The sequence below is a fragment of the Triticum aestivum genome, chromosome 5D (genome assembly GCF_018294505.1).
Source record: "Triticum aestivum cultivar Chinese Spring chromosome 5D, IWGSC CS RefSeq v2.1, whole genome shotgun sequence".
Lineage (NCBI taxonomy): Eukaryota > Viridiplantae > Streptophyta > Magnoliopsida > Poales > Poaceae > Triticum > Triticum aestivum.
This window is the reverse complement of record NC_057808.1, coordinates 329,349,489-329,364,458: the sequence shown is the minus strand read 5'-3', so window position 1 is coordinate 329,364,458 and position 14,970 is coordinate 329,349,489. Positions and strand designations below refer to the sequence as shown.

The window sequence follows — 14,970 nt, the reverse complement described above, 5'->3', positions numbered from 1 at the left end:
CCTTTTGACCCAGTGTGAATGTAAATAATTTTTATGCTAAATTTTTATATTTATTTAAACTAATCGTGTACTATCGTGGTTTTTGTAACAGAAAAAACATAATATATTTTTAGTGAGCATAATTTTCTGTTACTTATCTATCATAGTTAACCACATAATAATGTTGCTAAATATTGTTACTCTCTGAATTGCTCCAAAATCGTCATGTATGTCAATCAAAAAATTCTTTCTCTTAAATTTAAATTGTACATTCTTCATAAATTACATGTTTTAAAATGTATGTGTGTGTTCATATTTTTTTCTACTATCATTAAATATTATGTTAGAGATTTCCAACATCATACACACTAACAAATAACTTAATAATAGTGTATAGTGTATCACTAGGTAAGCATATATATAGTTACTTCTAGTGTATGACAAATGTTTTTGCGACTTGGGCTCAGTAATAACTGGAAAACATGTACATTATGTTTTACTTGTATTTACTATATATCCCGATGTTAGCCACCACACGCCCAAAAAAAATGTCTTTTGCAAGTCATTTAGCCTGAACATCCTATAACATCGTTCGAATAAATCTTTGTTGTGCATGTCAAAAGATTTAGAGGTCATGAGGGAGGATGAATATTTATTATTTAACCGGAGTCTCAATAGAATTTGCTATTCCTTCATATCCATATTAATTGTCACAGTTTTAGTACATACAACTTTATAGTACTAAAGTTGTATTAAAGCCGTGACAACACGACAATTAATATGGGTTGGAGGAAGTAATAAATATGTACTAGCGGCTTCTTTTGTGAAAGTAAACATTTAGTATAGCTACTCTTCTGTTTGAAATTATTCGAAATTCTGGTTTTATCCTAAGTCGTCTCTTATTTTTGAATCACTAGTACATATAGAAGATTATTTCTTATTTTGAACTGGAGTAGATTTGGAAAAGTAGTTATTGCCTGCTGAAAATCACTAGCAAGATACCCGCAAGAAAAAAAAATCACTAGCAAGTTTGCTTCGGCCCTGTTTCGATGCCCCAGCACCTCGTTTCAATCCAAATAATATGAGCATAGTGTTGACATCAACATTTACTTTCATCCGCGATACTAGCTAAGGCGTTCACGTATCCCTCAAAAAAAAAACTAAGGCATTCACGTGTCGCCTCGCCTGTAATGGTTTTCAAGTTTCTCCTCCACTTTAGTAGCGCACAACACTCATTATAGGCGGGTCGGCGAAAGGGCCGCGGAGCCACCAGTCGGCGATGTACCCGTTGGTGGCCTCCGTGTAGTGAACTCCATCCCAGTTGACGAACGCCGACGGGTTACTGCATGCGGTCGCCCCCGGCATGCCGCAGATGGCGCTGCCGTTCCAGTTGTACGTGCCGCCGGCTCCGCAGCAAGCCCGGAGAGCGTCCGCCTCGGTCACCCCTGCAGCAAAATTCCCAGGCAGCTCAGTGGCTGGCCACGCCGCAAAAAGCAAAGGTCAATAGGAGTACATACTAGTGCAACCAAAGACTCCTTACCGTAATGGCTGGGGTTGCGGAGGATCTTGATGATGGGGCTGTAGAAGTCGGCCAAGATGATGGTGGCACGGGGGTACCTGCCCCTGAGAGAGACGACTGCGGCGCGGAGCCGGGAGTTGTGGACCGTGGCCACGCGGTTGACGTCGATGAGGCAGCCCATGGGGTCGTACTCCGTCGTGTTGGGGCCGGAGCGGCTCGTCAGCATGGTGGGTGAGCACCCCAGCGGTGGGTTCCCCGGCACCACCACGTAGACCGCGCCTCCTTTGATGAGCCCCTGTGGTGCCAAGGTGAACCAACACGGTTTAGTCATGCTTTTTATTCATCATCAATCAAACTAACCAACAGGGCACAACACTGGTTCAAATGCAAAATTCAGTGCTGATCAGTACGGAGCCTGAATGCATTACAGGTTATTTGAAACAGGAAGAAAGTCTGTCAGCATGGATATAGAAGATCTTCATCAGGGTGCAGTCCTTACCAATCCAGAGGTAAGAGCGGGTTTCAATCTAAGCCGTCAATCTATCTAGACCTCTAGTAAGGATAGCAACAGTTAATCAAGGTACACACCTCAAAGAGAACAATATTAGGCGGGTGTATCCTTCCATACAACCATATCCAACAGTCCTCAATCGAATTTTGTGGATGTACCAATCTTGCACAAAGTTAGTTCAATAGTTGCAATACATGATGCTTTTCTTAAGTGTGAGATATGTATTCTAGACTACATTTAAACCACACAATCTGAAGTTTATAGCATGCTGCGGTGTGGTATTGTATTCAAGCTTCAGTGTCCATTTTCAATCACTTGACTATTATTTAAATCCAGTTTTAATCTTATAAAACTCTAAAACCCAACAAACTTTACACTCGGCTTTTAAAATTGGATATATGTGGTATCTCACCTATCTGAAAAGGGTTTGGTGGATGATGTGGTGCTTGTTTCGTTTTCGCGCATGTAACCCATTCAGAACAAATAATAAGTAATTAGAAATCAAGAAAGGGATAATTGATTTGAAATTAGGAATACCTTGGAAGAAAACTAGAATTTTAAGACAAATTATGCGAAATTTCCCAATTTTAAAATAAAACATTAGAAAAAGAAAAGAAAAAAATAAAAATTTGAGGAACATTAATGGAGAATCATGAAATATGGTGAATGCTCACGCAGTATTTCTGAATTTTTCTACAATACTTCTGGTTTTCCTACTTCTTTTTAAAATACATAGTTTTCTGGTGTTTTCCTAGACTTAGATCGTATTTTTCTGATTTAAAAAGCACATACAGGTATATATTTTTTTCTAAGAATCGGTATTTCATCATAAATCTTCACATTCTTCCAAACATGATTTATTCTATATTTTTTGTGTTTATTATTTGTATTTGTGTTGACTGGGTTGCCACGTGGGCAAAACAATCACTGCGTCATCGAACAAATTTCTTTTAGTGGAGTAAAGGAATAAACATATCTTGTGTTGAAATTAAGGTTTTTTTTTCGGTTTTAAAGTTTAGGAACCAAAGTTAAACTTGCCCAAGGTCCAAGGACCAAAATGTACTTTTTCCTTCTAGAAAAAGGAGATAATTGTGTCACATTTAACTCTGAAACTATATTCCATTTTAAACAATAATCCTTTGAATTTATATGTTAAATCCATATTCTATTTCAAAACACTAAATCATGAACCTTTTTTCTTACCAAACATAAGTGTACCCTATTGTGCTTATGCCAATCTTGTGCGAAGGATAACAACAATTCTAATTAGTTCCCTGCCTTGAAAAAAATCAATTGGCCCATTTGACTACTTCTAACTGATGTGAGGTGTGCATCTAATCAATAAGTTATAGCTCTGAGATGTGATGTGCAAAGACAATATACTCCTTCTAATGTTAGAGACCACCCTAATGTGAGGTGTGCGTCTAATCAATAAGTTATAGCTCTGATAGGTCATAGTCAACCCTTACCTTCTACTCCCTTCGTTTCAAAATAGATGACCCAACTTTCTCTTTTTGAGGATACGCACGAGCGTGTGTATCATATATATTAGAGAAGGAGAGGGGGTAAAGAGCCCCTGCCACCAATGTCTTACAGGTGATTACATGCCGTGACGCAACGGCCCACCGTCCACTACTTGTACCAGCACTCCTACGGCTACCTGACTTACAGCTGGCCACCTAGCTAGAGACCCGAGGAAAGCCTCGGTACCCAACTTTATACTAACTTTAATACAAAATTAGTACAAAGTTCGGTCATCTATTTTGGAACGGAGGGAGTAAGAGGTTAGAGATCATCCCAGGGTGTGCATCTCGAGATAAAGAAACTAATTTGAGATGTGATGTGCAAAGACAATACGAACCCTTTGAAGGCCAAAGTCAACTCTTGCCTTCTAATGTTAGAGATCACCCTACTAGTTAGATTACATAGTAAACAAACGGCTCTCAGAAAATCTGTTGTGTTGTAGTACAAAGCAAAAAACGGGTCTCAGAAAATCCGATGTGTTGTACAAAGCAAAAACGGCTCTCAAATATACCTCCACGGCCGTGGCAATGTTTTGGACAACTGTAGGTACATGCGACATCACTTCGTCCTCAGTCTTGCCGGCAAACCATAGGAAGTTGTAATCGTTCACTCCAAACTCCCCAACGAAGAAGAGAGACTTACTGAAGCAACCTTCGCACCCTGTATTAACAAGTTGCTCAGCATTTGACTTGTACGTAGACAGTAAGTAATTACACCATAAAGTCCATAATATATAATATAGACCGGAGAGCGAGTCACTGACCTGAGGTCTCGGTCTTGTTGCAAATCGCTGGCCTGAGTTGCTCGAACCAACCCAGCTGCACGCTCAGAGAATTGTTCAGAAGCTTAAACTGAACTATGTTGTTCTTCTCGAAGTAGTCGACGTCGATCGCCGGTGCGCCGCCGACAGCGAAGTTTACGCCTTTGGAGGCGTCCGAGTCATTCAGCAGGGAGGGTCCAAGAAGGGGGAGACCAAACTCCTGGGCTACAATGCACTCAAACTTCAATGAGTTCATTCAATGCTTTAAGAGTCAAATCATATCAAAACGATAAATTAAGGAGTACAATGGATCAGATGGCTCAACGACTTACCGATGAAATCGATGGTGTTTCTGCCGTCGCTGAGGCGGCCTGTGGGGTGGCCAAAGAAGGTCATCCCGTAAGGAAGCTTGTCATGCACGACGGGCACAGCCGGCACCATCGCAGCGGCCATGATCAGAAAGTTGCCCGCGTCGATGTAGGAGTCCCCGAGGGAATACATGGCGGTGAAGAAGCGTGAGTCGGAGCTCACGCCATGGATGCAGGAGAGGAAGAGAATGGAGAGCGCGAGAATGAGCTTCATGGTTGCTGGAGGTTGGAATGGTGGAGAACCCAAGTCACACGAGGACTAGTTATAATGGGCGCTGCCCAGCTGCTATGCCAGAAGAAGAGAGTTGTGCATCTTGTCAACGAATGGCAGCTTGCTTTCAGCGCGTAAAAACAAAACGAATGCTAGATTGATTATGCATTGTTTGAGGTCGTGGAGAGCTATTACTTATTGGTGTTGACAGATAGCACTGATTCAAAATTGAGATGAGAATATTTCAAGTGCACTTACTTGACCTCCACTGGCAGGTCTCTAAGATTAAGAGTAGGAGAGCGATTGTTTGGCATTAATGGTTATGATAAAGAAATGTTTGATCGTGCCAACTTGACAACTTGATTGCGTGGCGCTAGTATATTTCGATTGCTAGCTAATCAGTTTTAGTTAAGACTTCGCATATGGCTTCAGTAAGTGGTCACCCAGTAACCTTGGTGATGTACAACTGAGCGAGATCTGAAGGGGCAAATCGTACAGTACTATTTTAAGACAGGCTTCAGTGAGTGGGCAAGTAGCCAATTTCAAGGTTCGGCAACAGAAGGTACTGGCGAACTGTTCAGATGCAACGAGTTAGTTCCTGGGGCCAAAAGATGAGGAGTGGCAACGGGCCATAGAGGTTCGGCAACAGAGGGACTGGCGAACTGTTCAGATGAAAACAGTGAGTGGGCAAGTAGCCAATTTCAAGGTTTTTTTTTGAATGGTCAAAGGGGGGGGGGGGGGCATCCCCACCTGAATATATTCAATTGAATTTGCCTAGAAGCCTCGGGGCTCCATACAAGATTGGTTCAAGTGAATCAGAGTACACGGGGGAAAACAAGAGAAGAGATATAATCGAAAACACACAAACACATCCAGAGGAACCTCCGGAAGACCCGCCGAGGAAAAGGCACAGAAGAAGGCCTTCCGATGATCTGAAGCTGGACGCACCACCACCCACCGACCGTCATAACAAATCTCATCAGCACAACCAGCAAGGAGAAGGACCTCAACTTACATCTTCATCTGACTAAGCAAGGATAAGAGCCTTGAACGTTGGTCGTCTCGTCGCCACCCAACAATACCCCGCAGAGGTAGAGGTGTCGTATGGGAACGGGGTGATCCATTGAGTAGGATAACGCCCCCGCTAACCCGGCTTCGGATGAAAATCAGACCCATTCCGACGCATGGTTGAGCCAAGATCTCGCAGACAGAGCACCACCTCCTCGCCAACAGAGCACACACCACCGTCGACCCCAAGCCGGCCGCACCACCGCCACCATCAAACCGCAACGAGCAGCCACCACAGAGACCAACCGAGCTGAACCCAGATGATGCCTTCAAGAAGGGACGCGACGCAAAAATGCGCCGCCATCGTCCGCCCCAGACGAACCTGGGACATGGGTTTCCCGGGAGTTTTTTTCCAAGGGGCAGCCACCATGACAGCGCCGCCTCCAAGGAAGTTCGCAGCGCCCGACAGGAGCAGGACTTTCGCCCAAGTGAGCAGACCACCTCCAATACAGCATCGATTTTGATCGTGGGGCACTACTCTCTGCACCACCACAGAGAAGGGCCACTGCAGCCCCGCCGCCACACATGACCAGATCCAGGCCACCGCAAGCCAGATCCGGCAAGATCCAACATGCCCCCGCCGCTCCCCACCAGAACCGAGCCAATCCGAGGCCGGCAGGCACGCCGCCCACGCGCAGCGCTGCCAGAAGGCAGCACCACACAGCCAAAGCGGACGGCAGCACCGCGGGGGAAGGGCGAGCACCACCACCCTGTGCCTAACAAAGCAACCTCCGCCGGACCCCGCCGACCGAGTCCAGCGGCCATCTCCGACACCACCGACGCCCGCCGGGCGCCAACACGGCAGGGAGGCGCCAGATCAAGGGAAGGCCGATTTCAAGGTTCGGCAACATAAGGTTCGGCTGTGAAAAGAGTACTGCAATCCTTACAAAGCTTTCATAATTCGTAAGGAGTTCATAGCCGTCGGTGCTAAATTGTTTCATGGGGTATTTTCTCAGCACGGGCCATTGAGGCAAGCAACATTTTCACAGCTACAGGTCTTGACGGATGATCAGCTGAGCCAGCCCTAAGCAAAAGCTACAAGTTGTAGGAAGAAGCTGCACTCAGCACTCTTGCCTACCACATTTCCAGTACAGCAGAAGCTGCAGATTTACAGGGCCTTGAAGAAAAGGTTACGAAAATGCAGGATCTGCGGATTCAGAAAAGGCATAATGTCCATGATAACCAAACTTAACCATGTCATCACAACAGTCGTCTCTGATTGGCTAATATCAGGGGCGAATAACAACAGTAAAAAAAATACTTGTAGCATATGTTGCTCCAAAATTTCATGCTTATGTCTGATAGAGAGGCTGCCTCGATACTGATGCCTAAGTCCGTACACAGGTTTGATAGCCTTAAAAGATGGTACTGGACTATTTACCACTGAACCTATCGACCGAAAGTCCTTAAACTGACCGGTTACAGATACTAGCCTTCTCCAGTGGTCACTCAGGGTTTTCGGCCACCTTTTGCTTCTTCGAGTGCTCCTTGTTTTTCTTGGCGTCACGGCGCTCCCGCTTCAGACCCTTTATGTTGCTTGTTACGGTCAATTTTGAGACCTTTCAGACAAAAAAAACATGAATCAGATTAGTATGAAGATTGGTTAAATTCGAACTTCAACTGCTGATGAAAGAAATTAGACACAAACCTCCTGGTCTGGAATGTAGATCCTGCCCTGCTTGCCTTCAACTGGATTATTGGTGACATTTTTCACCTGCAAACATGTTAATGTAGTTGTGAATACATACTGACATACAAGTTCTCAGTGAGAAATTAGGACAGAAAATATGGTTGTTTAGGGCTAATGGCACCAGTTAGCAACCTAACCATCAAGATAACAAAGTCTGATGAGGAAAAGACAGCTGTTCCATTGGAATTACCTTCTTAGCATGACCAGGAGCCTTCATAGCTTCTTTCTGTAAACTTTCAGCTGCTTGTCGGTGCCGCCTAAGTACCAGGTCCACTGAAGGCCCAACTTCAACCAGCTCCATTCTAGGAATAGATGTGCCTGACCTTTTTAGACGGAGAGCGCAGTGCATCATGTAGACGGTAGTAGGAGAAATTGCTGTGCACACGAATATCCGATCTACACCAGCAAGGTTCAGATTCTCTACCACCTGTATCAAAAATAAACTAATTAAGCTCAAGAATTACCCATATATATCCTACACGCCAACTTATCTATAAAGATGCACACCTCTCCTTTGAAATGATCAAGCAGCATTTCCTTCAAATGCTTCAGTCCTTCAACACTCTCAAAGTGCTCCCCAATGAAAGCAAAGAAAGGCTTTGTCCCAAGTTTAGGTGCCAACTTTTTATCATATGCATAGGATTCTATGGATTTGTAGTTCTCAACTCCCACTTCAACGAGGTCATATATGTGGTGATCGTAAGTCCTTCCCAGAACAAGATTGTTGGGCCTCTTCTTTGAATGAGAACCATACTGCAAACACATAAGTAGTTACAGTTAAAAATAATGGAGAATAAAGTTTAGTATGCAAAGGAAAATGAAAAAAAATCATTATATCAGACATGGAAAGAGTTTCAGATAGGTTTCATACTGGTGCTTAGAAAGTCACCATCTAGCTCATTATAAAGCAATTTTACTTCTGGGAAAATCATCTATTGAAATTTATTTTCTCAAATGAATAACAATTGCCCATTCCCAAGAACTACTCCCTCCGTCCCAAAATTCTTGTCTTAGATTTGTCTAAATACGGATGTATCAAGTCACCTTTTAGTATTAGATACATCCGTATCTAGACTAATGTAAGACAAGAATTTTGGGACGGAGGGAGTACATAACAAATCAAGGCAGCATAATACGACTTACCACTAAGAGGCTGCAGTCAGATTTAAGGGAGAAGAACTCCAGGGAAGTTTCACCCCCGCTCTCAAATGGCCTGATGCTGTCGTTCTTCTTGGTGTACTTGACAGCATGATCACGCTTCAGGTGGAAAAGATCTGCCAGCACAGAGTTCAAAACTGCGCTGGTCTTTGTACCATGAAGAATAAGCATCTTCTTGCCATTCTCAACCTAGATCAAGCAGTAGAACATGTGGTTAAGCAACTAAATTAAGATTTACATGTTGTTATCTGTACAGAGCATAGAACATGTGACAGAAAATGTGGCCATTCCTTTTGTGTGTAACTCGATTCCTATAAGAAAAATACAGCACACTACTCTGAAACTAATTTGGGAAATTGCTGGAAGATGCCAGCCTACGCTTGGCCAGAGTCACGAAGACTAACGCTCAAATACTGCATAAGAAACTATCTACACTTCGTTGTACCTATACATATCACAACAATGATTTGCGCTTACTGTATGGTTGCATATTTGTAATAATTATAAACGGGGATGGTGTTCTTCTGGTACTGTGGACTGAAGGCACATTCGCAACAGCTGCATAAAGGATGGAAGGGAGCAGAAGCTTACGAGCTTGGGCGCGTGCTTGAGGAGCTCACGCTTGGCGCGCATGGACTTGGGAACCCTGATCGCCATCTTGCTCATCTTGCTCAAGCCGCGCGGGAAAGGGACTGAGGCCTCTAGCGAAGGGTTTACACCTCTGGCGAAGCTTGGAAAGCACCTACTCGCTGCTCAAACAAAAATTACAGATCAGTGCGAAGAAGATGACAGGAGAAGGGCTGAAAAATCGACCAGCACAAAAATCGCTGCGCCCAGCGGCCAGCAGCATCCCTGGCGAATCCGTACGCCGCAGCCGGACGCGCGTCCGAGCGCTGGCGCCGCGCGGCACACGAGATGGGAGAGAAGAGGGAGGAGAGGCTGGGGGGAGAGAGGAAGGTGGGAGGCTGACCTCTGCCGCCGTCGGGTGGCCTCGTTCGACCGCCGCCGCCAGTCGCGAGAGACGAAGGGAGAGGAGCGCTAGGTCTTTCGTTCGTCTGAGGGTTTTCAGGGGTGGTTTAGGGGGAGCGACGCGAGCGACCGATGCAGCTGATGTCTTGTGCAGCAGGCCAGCGGGCCGCTTCACGGCCTCTCTAGGGTCTGGGCCTCAGCAAAGATACCCACCACTCAAAAGAAAAAACAAAGATTGGGCCGTCAATGGCTTGCTCGCGACAGCGCTTCCATTCTCACTAGCAGCGTAATTGGGCCGACCCAACAGATCTGCACACATTAAAAAGGCATAGCGCGAGCAGGAAATGGCTAAAGGGCCCGACAGGAGTTGCAAAGGTTAACCTGGATGCAGCGCATCTAAATAAAAAATAAAAAAATAAAAACTGGATGCAACAGTTTCAAAGAACAACCCCTCAAAAAAAGAGCAGTTTCAACGCTGAGCAACCCCTTCGATCTAGTCTGCTCCTACGCTTTTTTACCATGTCTCTTGTGCAGATGGCCTTGTAAGCGTTGTAACCACATGCTTATACTCTCCTTCTATCAATGAAAAGATACACAGTTTGCGTATTCGCGGGAAAAAAGGAACAGTAATCGGGGCGCAAGTGCGGCAATATGCCACGATGATCAGGGTAGATATCTTGGCGCCTTAGTCATTGTTTTTGATGGACTAGTTGATCTTGAGTGGCTGAAAGCACACGCTTGTTGCGAGGCTCTCTCTTTAGCGGATGATCTCCATCTTAGGAGTGTCTTGATAGCCATGGATTGTGTGGCTACTGTCAACCATCTGAAGAATGTATTATTGGGAAAATCAGTGACCAATTGGAGACATCAAGCGGAGAATGTTACGGTTTCAAGTTTCTGAAGTAATCCATGAAGCAAGAGAATCTAACTCTGAAGGAAATGGTCTTGCTAGGGCCACAGTTTCTTTAGTTGGGGCCGTTATATTTGGTTATCCATCACTCCGGATATTCTCTTTGTACGAGAAGTTATTGACGTTTAAATAAAGTGTGGTGGTGACCCTAAAAAAACCAACCTGTGGTTGGATGGTTAGGTCATCTAAAACGCTGACCCACAACCTGGACACCGTATTTGTCCAGGGTGACTAGTCCACGCATACGGATACGGGAGCCGGTCATCCAAAGTTGTCCGCATCTGTTCGGTCACATTTTGAAAGAATTTTAACGAGACTGAACAAATTGGATGCATAATTAAACACACCAGATGATATTCATGTTAGGAAACGTTGCATGGAAAACAAAAATACTTCTACACACATGCAAGATCTATCAAGGAGATGCATAGCAACGAGAGGGGGAGAGTGTGTCTACGTACCCTCGTAGACCGTAAGTGGAAGCATTTTACAACGCGGTTGATGTAGTCGAACTTTCTTCGCGCTCCAACCGATCTAGTATCGAACACGCGGCACCTCCGCGTTCTGCACACATTCAGCTCGGTGACGTCCTCGGCCTTCTTCATCCAGCAGGAACGCGGGGTAGTAGATGAGTTCTGGCGGCACGACGGCATGGTGACAGTGATGGTGAAGTTATCTCCGCAGGGCTTCGCCTAAGCACTACGAAAATATGACCGGGGGTGTAAACGGTGGAGGGGAGCGCCGCACACGGCTAGGCAATTGTCTAGGGTGTGCTAGGCGCCCCCCTCCCACATATATATATATATGTGTGTGTGTGTGTGTGTGTGTGTGTGTGTGTGTGTGTGTGTGTGTGTGTGTGTGTGTGTGTGGGAGGGAGGGAGGAGCAGCCATAGGAGGCGCCCAAGTAGGAGGAATCCCTCCCAAGCCGCCCCCCGCCCCTGCCATATATAACCGAGGGGGAAGGAAAGAGGGGGGGAGAAGGAAGGAAGGGGGAGTCCTACTCCACACTTTCCTTTCCCTTCCCCTCTCTCCTTCTCCTCCTAGGCCGGCCTGCTATGGGGGGCGCACCAACCCCTTGTGGCTGGTGCGTTCCCTCTCTTGGCCCATAAGGTCCATATCTTTTGCCGGGGGAGCCAGGAACCCCTTCTGGTGACCCGATAAGTACCCGGCACCCCCCGAAACACTTCCGGTGTCCGAATACCATCATCCTATATATCAATATTTACCTCTCGACCATTTCGAGACTCCTCATCATGTCTGTGATCTCATCCGGGACTCCGAACAACATTCGGTCACCAAATCACATAACTCATATAATACTATATCGTCAACGAACGTTAAGCGTGCGGACCCTACGGGTTCGAGAACTATGTAGACATGACCGAGACACCTCTCCGGTCAATAAACAATAGCGGAACCTAGATGTCCATATTGGCTCCTACATATTCTACGAAGATCTTTATCGATCGAACCGTTATGACAACATACCTAATTCCCTTTGTCCGTCGGTATGTTACTTGCCCGAGATTCGATCGTCAGTATCTTCATACCTAGTTCAATCTCGTTACCGGCAAGTCTCTTTACTCGTTCCGTAATACATCACCTCGCGACCAACTCCTCAGTCATTTGCTTGCAAGCTTATGATGTGTATTACCGAGAGGGCCCAGAGATACCTCTCTAATACTCGGAGTGACAAATCCTAATCTTGATCTATGCCAACTCAACAAACACCTTCGGAGATACCTGTAGAGCATCTTTATGATCACCCAGTTACGTTGTGAGGTTTGATAGCACACAAGGTATTCCTCCGGTATCCGGGAGTTGCATAATCTCATAGTCGAAGGAATATGTATTTGACATGAAGAAAGCAATAGCACTAAAACGGAACAATCATTATGCTAAGATAACGGATGGGTCTTGTCCATCACATCATTCTCCTAATGATGTGATCCCGTTATCAGATGACAACTCATGTCCATGGTTAGGAAACCTTAACCATTTTTATCAACGAGCTAGTCTAGTAGAGGCTTACTAGGGACATGATGTTTGTTTATGTATTCACACATGTATTTAAGTTTCCGATTAATACAATTCTAGCATGAATAATAAACCTTTGTCATGAATAAGGAAATATAAAATAACAACTTTATTATTGCCTCTAGGGCATATTTCCTTCGGTCTCCCACTTGCACTAGAGTCAATAATCTAGTTCACATCGCCATGTGATTTAACACCAATAGTTAACATCGTCATGTGATTAACACCCATAGTTCACATCGCCATGTGACCAACACCCAAAGGGTTTACTAGAGTCAATAATCAGTTCACATCGCCATGTGATTAACACCCAAAGAGTACTAAGGTGTGATCATGTTTTGCTTGTGAGAGAAGTTTAGTCAACGTGTATGTCACATTCAGATCCGTATGTATATTTGCAAATTTCTATGTCTACAATGCTCTGCATGGTGCCACTCTAGCTATTGCTCCCACTATCAATATGTATCCAGCATCCGAATTGGTGTCATCCGAATTGGGGTCAAAGCTTGCATCGGCGTAACCCTTTACGACAAACTCTTTATCACCTCCATAACCGAGAAATATTTCCTTAGCCCTCTTAGGTAACTAAGGATAAATTTTGACCGATGTCCAGTGATCTACTCCTGGATCACTATTGTACCCCCTTGCCAAACTCATGGCAAGGTACACAATAGGTCTGGTACACAGCATGGCATACTTTATAGAACATATGGCTGAGGCATAGGGAATGTCTTTCATTCTCTCTCTATCTTCTGGCATGGTCGGGTTTTGAGTCTTACTCAACTTCATACCTTGCAACACAGATAAGAACCCTTTCTTTGACTGACCCATTTTTGAACTTTTTCAAAACTTTGTCAAGGTATGTGCTTTGTGAAAGTCTTATTAAGCGTTTTGATCTATCCTTATAGACCTTGATGCTCAATATATAAGTAGCTTCACCGAGATCTTTCATTGAAAAAACTTGTTTTCAAGTATCCTTTTATGCTATCCAGAAATTCTATATCATTTCCAATCAACAATATGTCATCCACATATAACATCAAAAATGCTACAGAGCTCCCACTCACTTTCTTGTAAATACAGGCTTCACCATAAGTCTGTATAAAATCATATGCTTTGATCACCTCATCAAAGCGTATATTCCAACTCCGAGATGCTTGCACCAGTCCATAGATGGATTGCTGGAGCTTGCATACTTTGTTAGCACCTTTAGGATCGACAAAACCTTCTGGTTGCATCATATACAACTCTTCTTTGAGATATCAATTAAGGAATGCAGTTTTGACATCCATTTGCCAGATTTCATAATCATAAAATGTGGCAATTGATAACATGATTCGGACGGACTTAAGTATCGCTACGGGTGAGAAAGTCTCATCGTAGTCAACTCCTTGAACTTGTCGAAAACCTTTTGCGACAAGTCGAGCTTTGTAGACAGTAACATTACCATCAGCGTTAGTCTTCTTCTTGAAGATCCATTTATTCTATATGTCTTGCCGATCATCGGGCAAGTCCACCAAAGTCCACACTTTGTCCTCATACATGGATCCTATCGCAGATTTCATGGCCTCAAGCCATCTGTCGGAATCTGGGCTCATCATAGCTTCTTCATAGTTCATAGGTTCGCCTTGGTCTAGTAACATGACTTCCAGAACAGGATTACTGTACCACTCTGGTGCGGATCATGCTCTGGTTGACGTACAAAGTTCAGTAGTAACTTGATCTGAAGTTTCATGATCATCATCATTAGCTTCCTCTCTAGTTGGTGTAGGCATCACGGGAACGGTTTTCTGTGATGAGCTACTTTCCAATTAGAGAGAAGGTACAACTACCTCATCAAGTTCTACTTTCCTCCGACTCACTTCTTTCGAGACAAACTCCTTCTCTAGAAAGGATCCATTCTTAGCAACATAGATCTTGCCTTCGGATCTGTGGTAGAAGGTGTACCCAATTGTTTCCTTAGGGTATCCTATGAAGACGCACTTCTCCGATTTGGGTTCGAGTTTATCAGGCTGAAGCCTTTTGACATAAGTGTCGCAACCCCAAACTTTAAGAAACGACAGCTTAGGTTTCTTGCCAAACCATAGTTCATATGGTGTCATCTCAACGGATTTAGATGGTGCCCTATTTAACGTGAATGCGGCTGTCTCTAATGCATATCCCCAAAACGATAGTGGTAAATCGGTAAGAGATATCATAGATCGTACCATATCTAATAAAGTACGGTTACGACGTTCGGACACACCATTATGCTATGGTGTTCCAG

General features: G+C 44.4%; 2 protein-coding genes and 1 long non-coding RNA gene across 3 annotated transcripts; 1 reads left to right on the top strand and 2 right to left on the bottom strand.

The window, feature by feature from the left end:
* Positions 1-1,045: 1,045 nt before the first annotated feature.
* On the bottom strand, positions 1,046-5,902 carry LOC123121525 (GDSL esterase/lipase At5g45910). Its single transcript, XM_044541530.1, has 5 exons — positions 4,626-5,902; positions 4,297-4,518; positions 4,045-4,193; positions 1,520-1,793; positions 1,046-1,424 (listed from the first exon to the last, which is right to left on the bottom strand). The coding sequence occupies exons 1-5, from the start codon at positions 4,873-4,875 to the stop codon at positions 1,195-1,197; spliced, it is 1,125 nt and encodes a 374-aa protein (XP_044397465.1). The 5' UTR covers positions 4,876-5,902; the 3' UTR covers positions 1,046-1,194.
* Positions 5,903-6,301: 399 nt separating this feature from the next.
* Positions 6,302-8,896, top strand: LOC123121527 (uncharacterized). The gene is made up of 2 exons (XR_006459775.1): positions 6,302-6,794; positions 6,897-8,896. It is a non-coding gene; the product is annotated as an uncharacterized lncRNA (long non-coding RNA).
* Positions 7,095-9,882, bottom strand: LOC123121526 (ribosome production factor 2 homolog). Its single transcript, XM_044541531.1, has 7 exons — positions 9,759-9,882; positions 9,380-9,537; positions 8,774-8,977; positions 8,138-8,383; positions 7,821-8,057; positions 7,589-7,654; positions 7,095-7,499 (listed from the first exon to the last, which is right to left on the bottom strand). Exons 2-7 carry the CDS (start codon positions 9,452-9,454, stop codon positions 7,386-7,388), a joined length of 942 nt encoding a protein of 313 aa, XP_044397466.1. The 5' UTR covers positions 9,455-9,537; positions 9,759-9,882; the 3' UTR covers positions 7,095-7,385.
* Between the last annotated feature and the right edge of the window lie 5,088 nt (positions 9,883-14,970).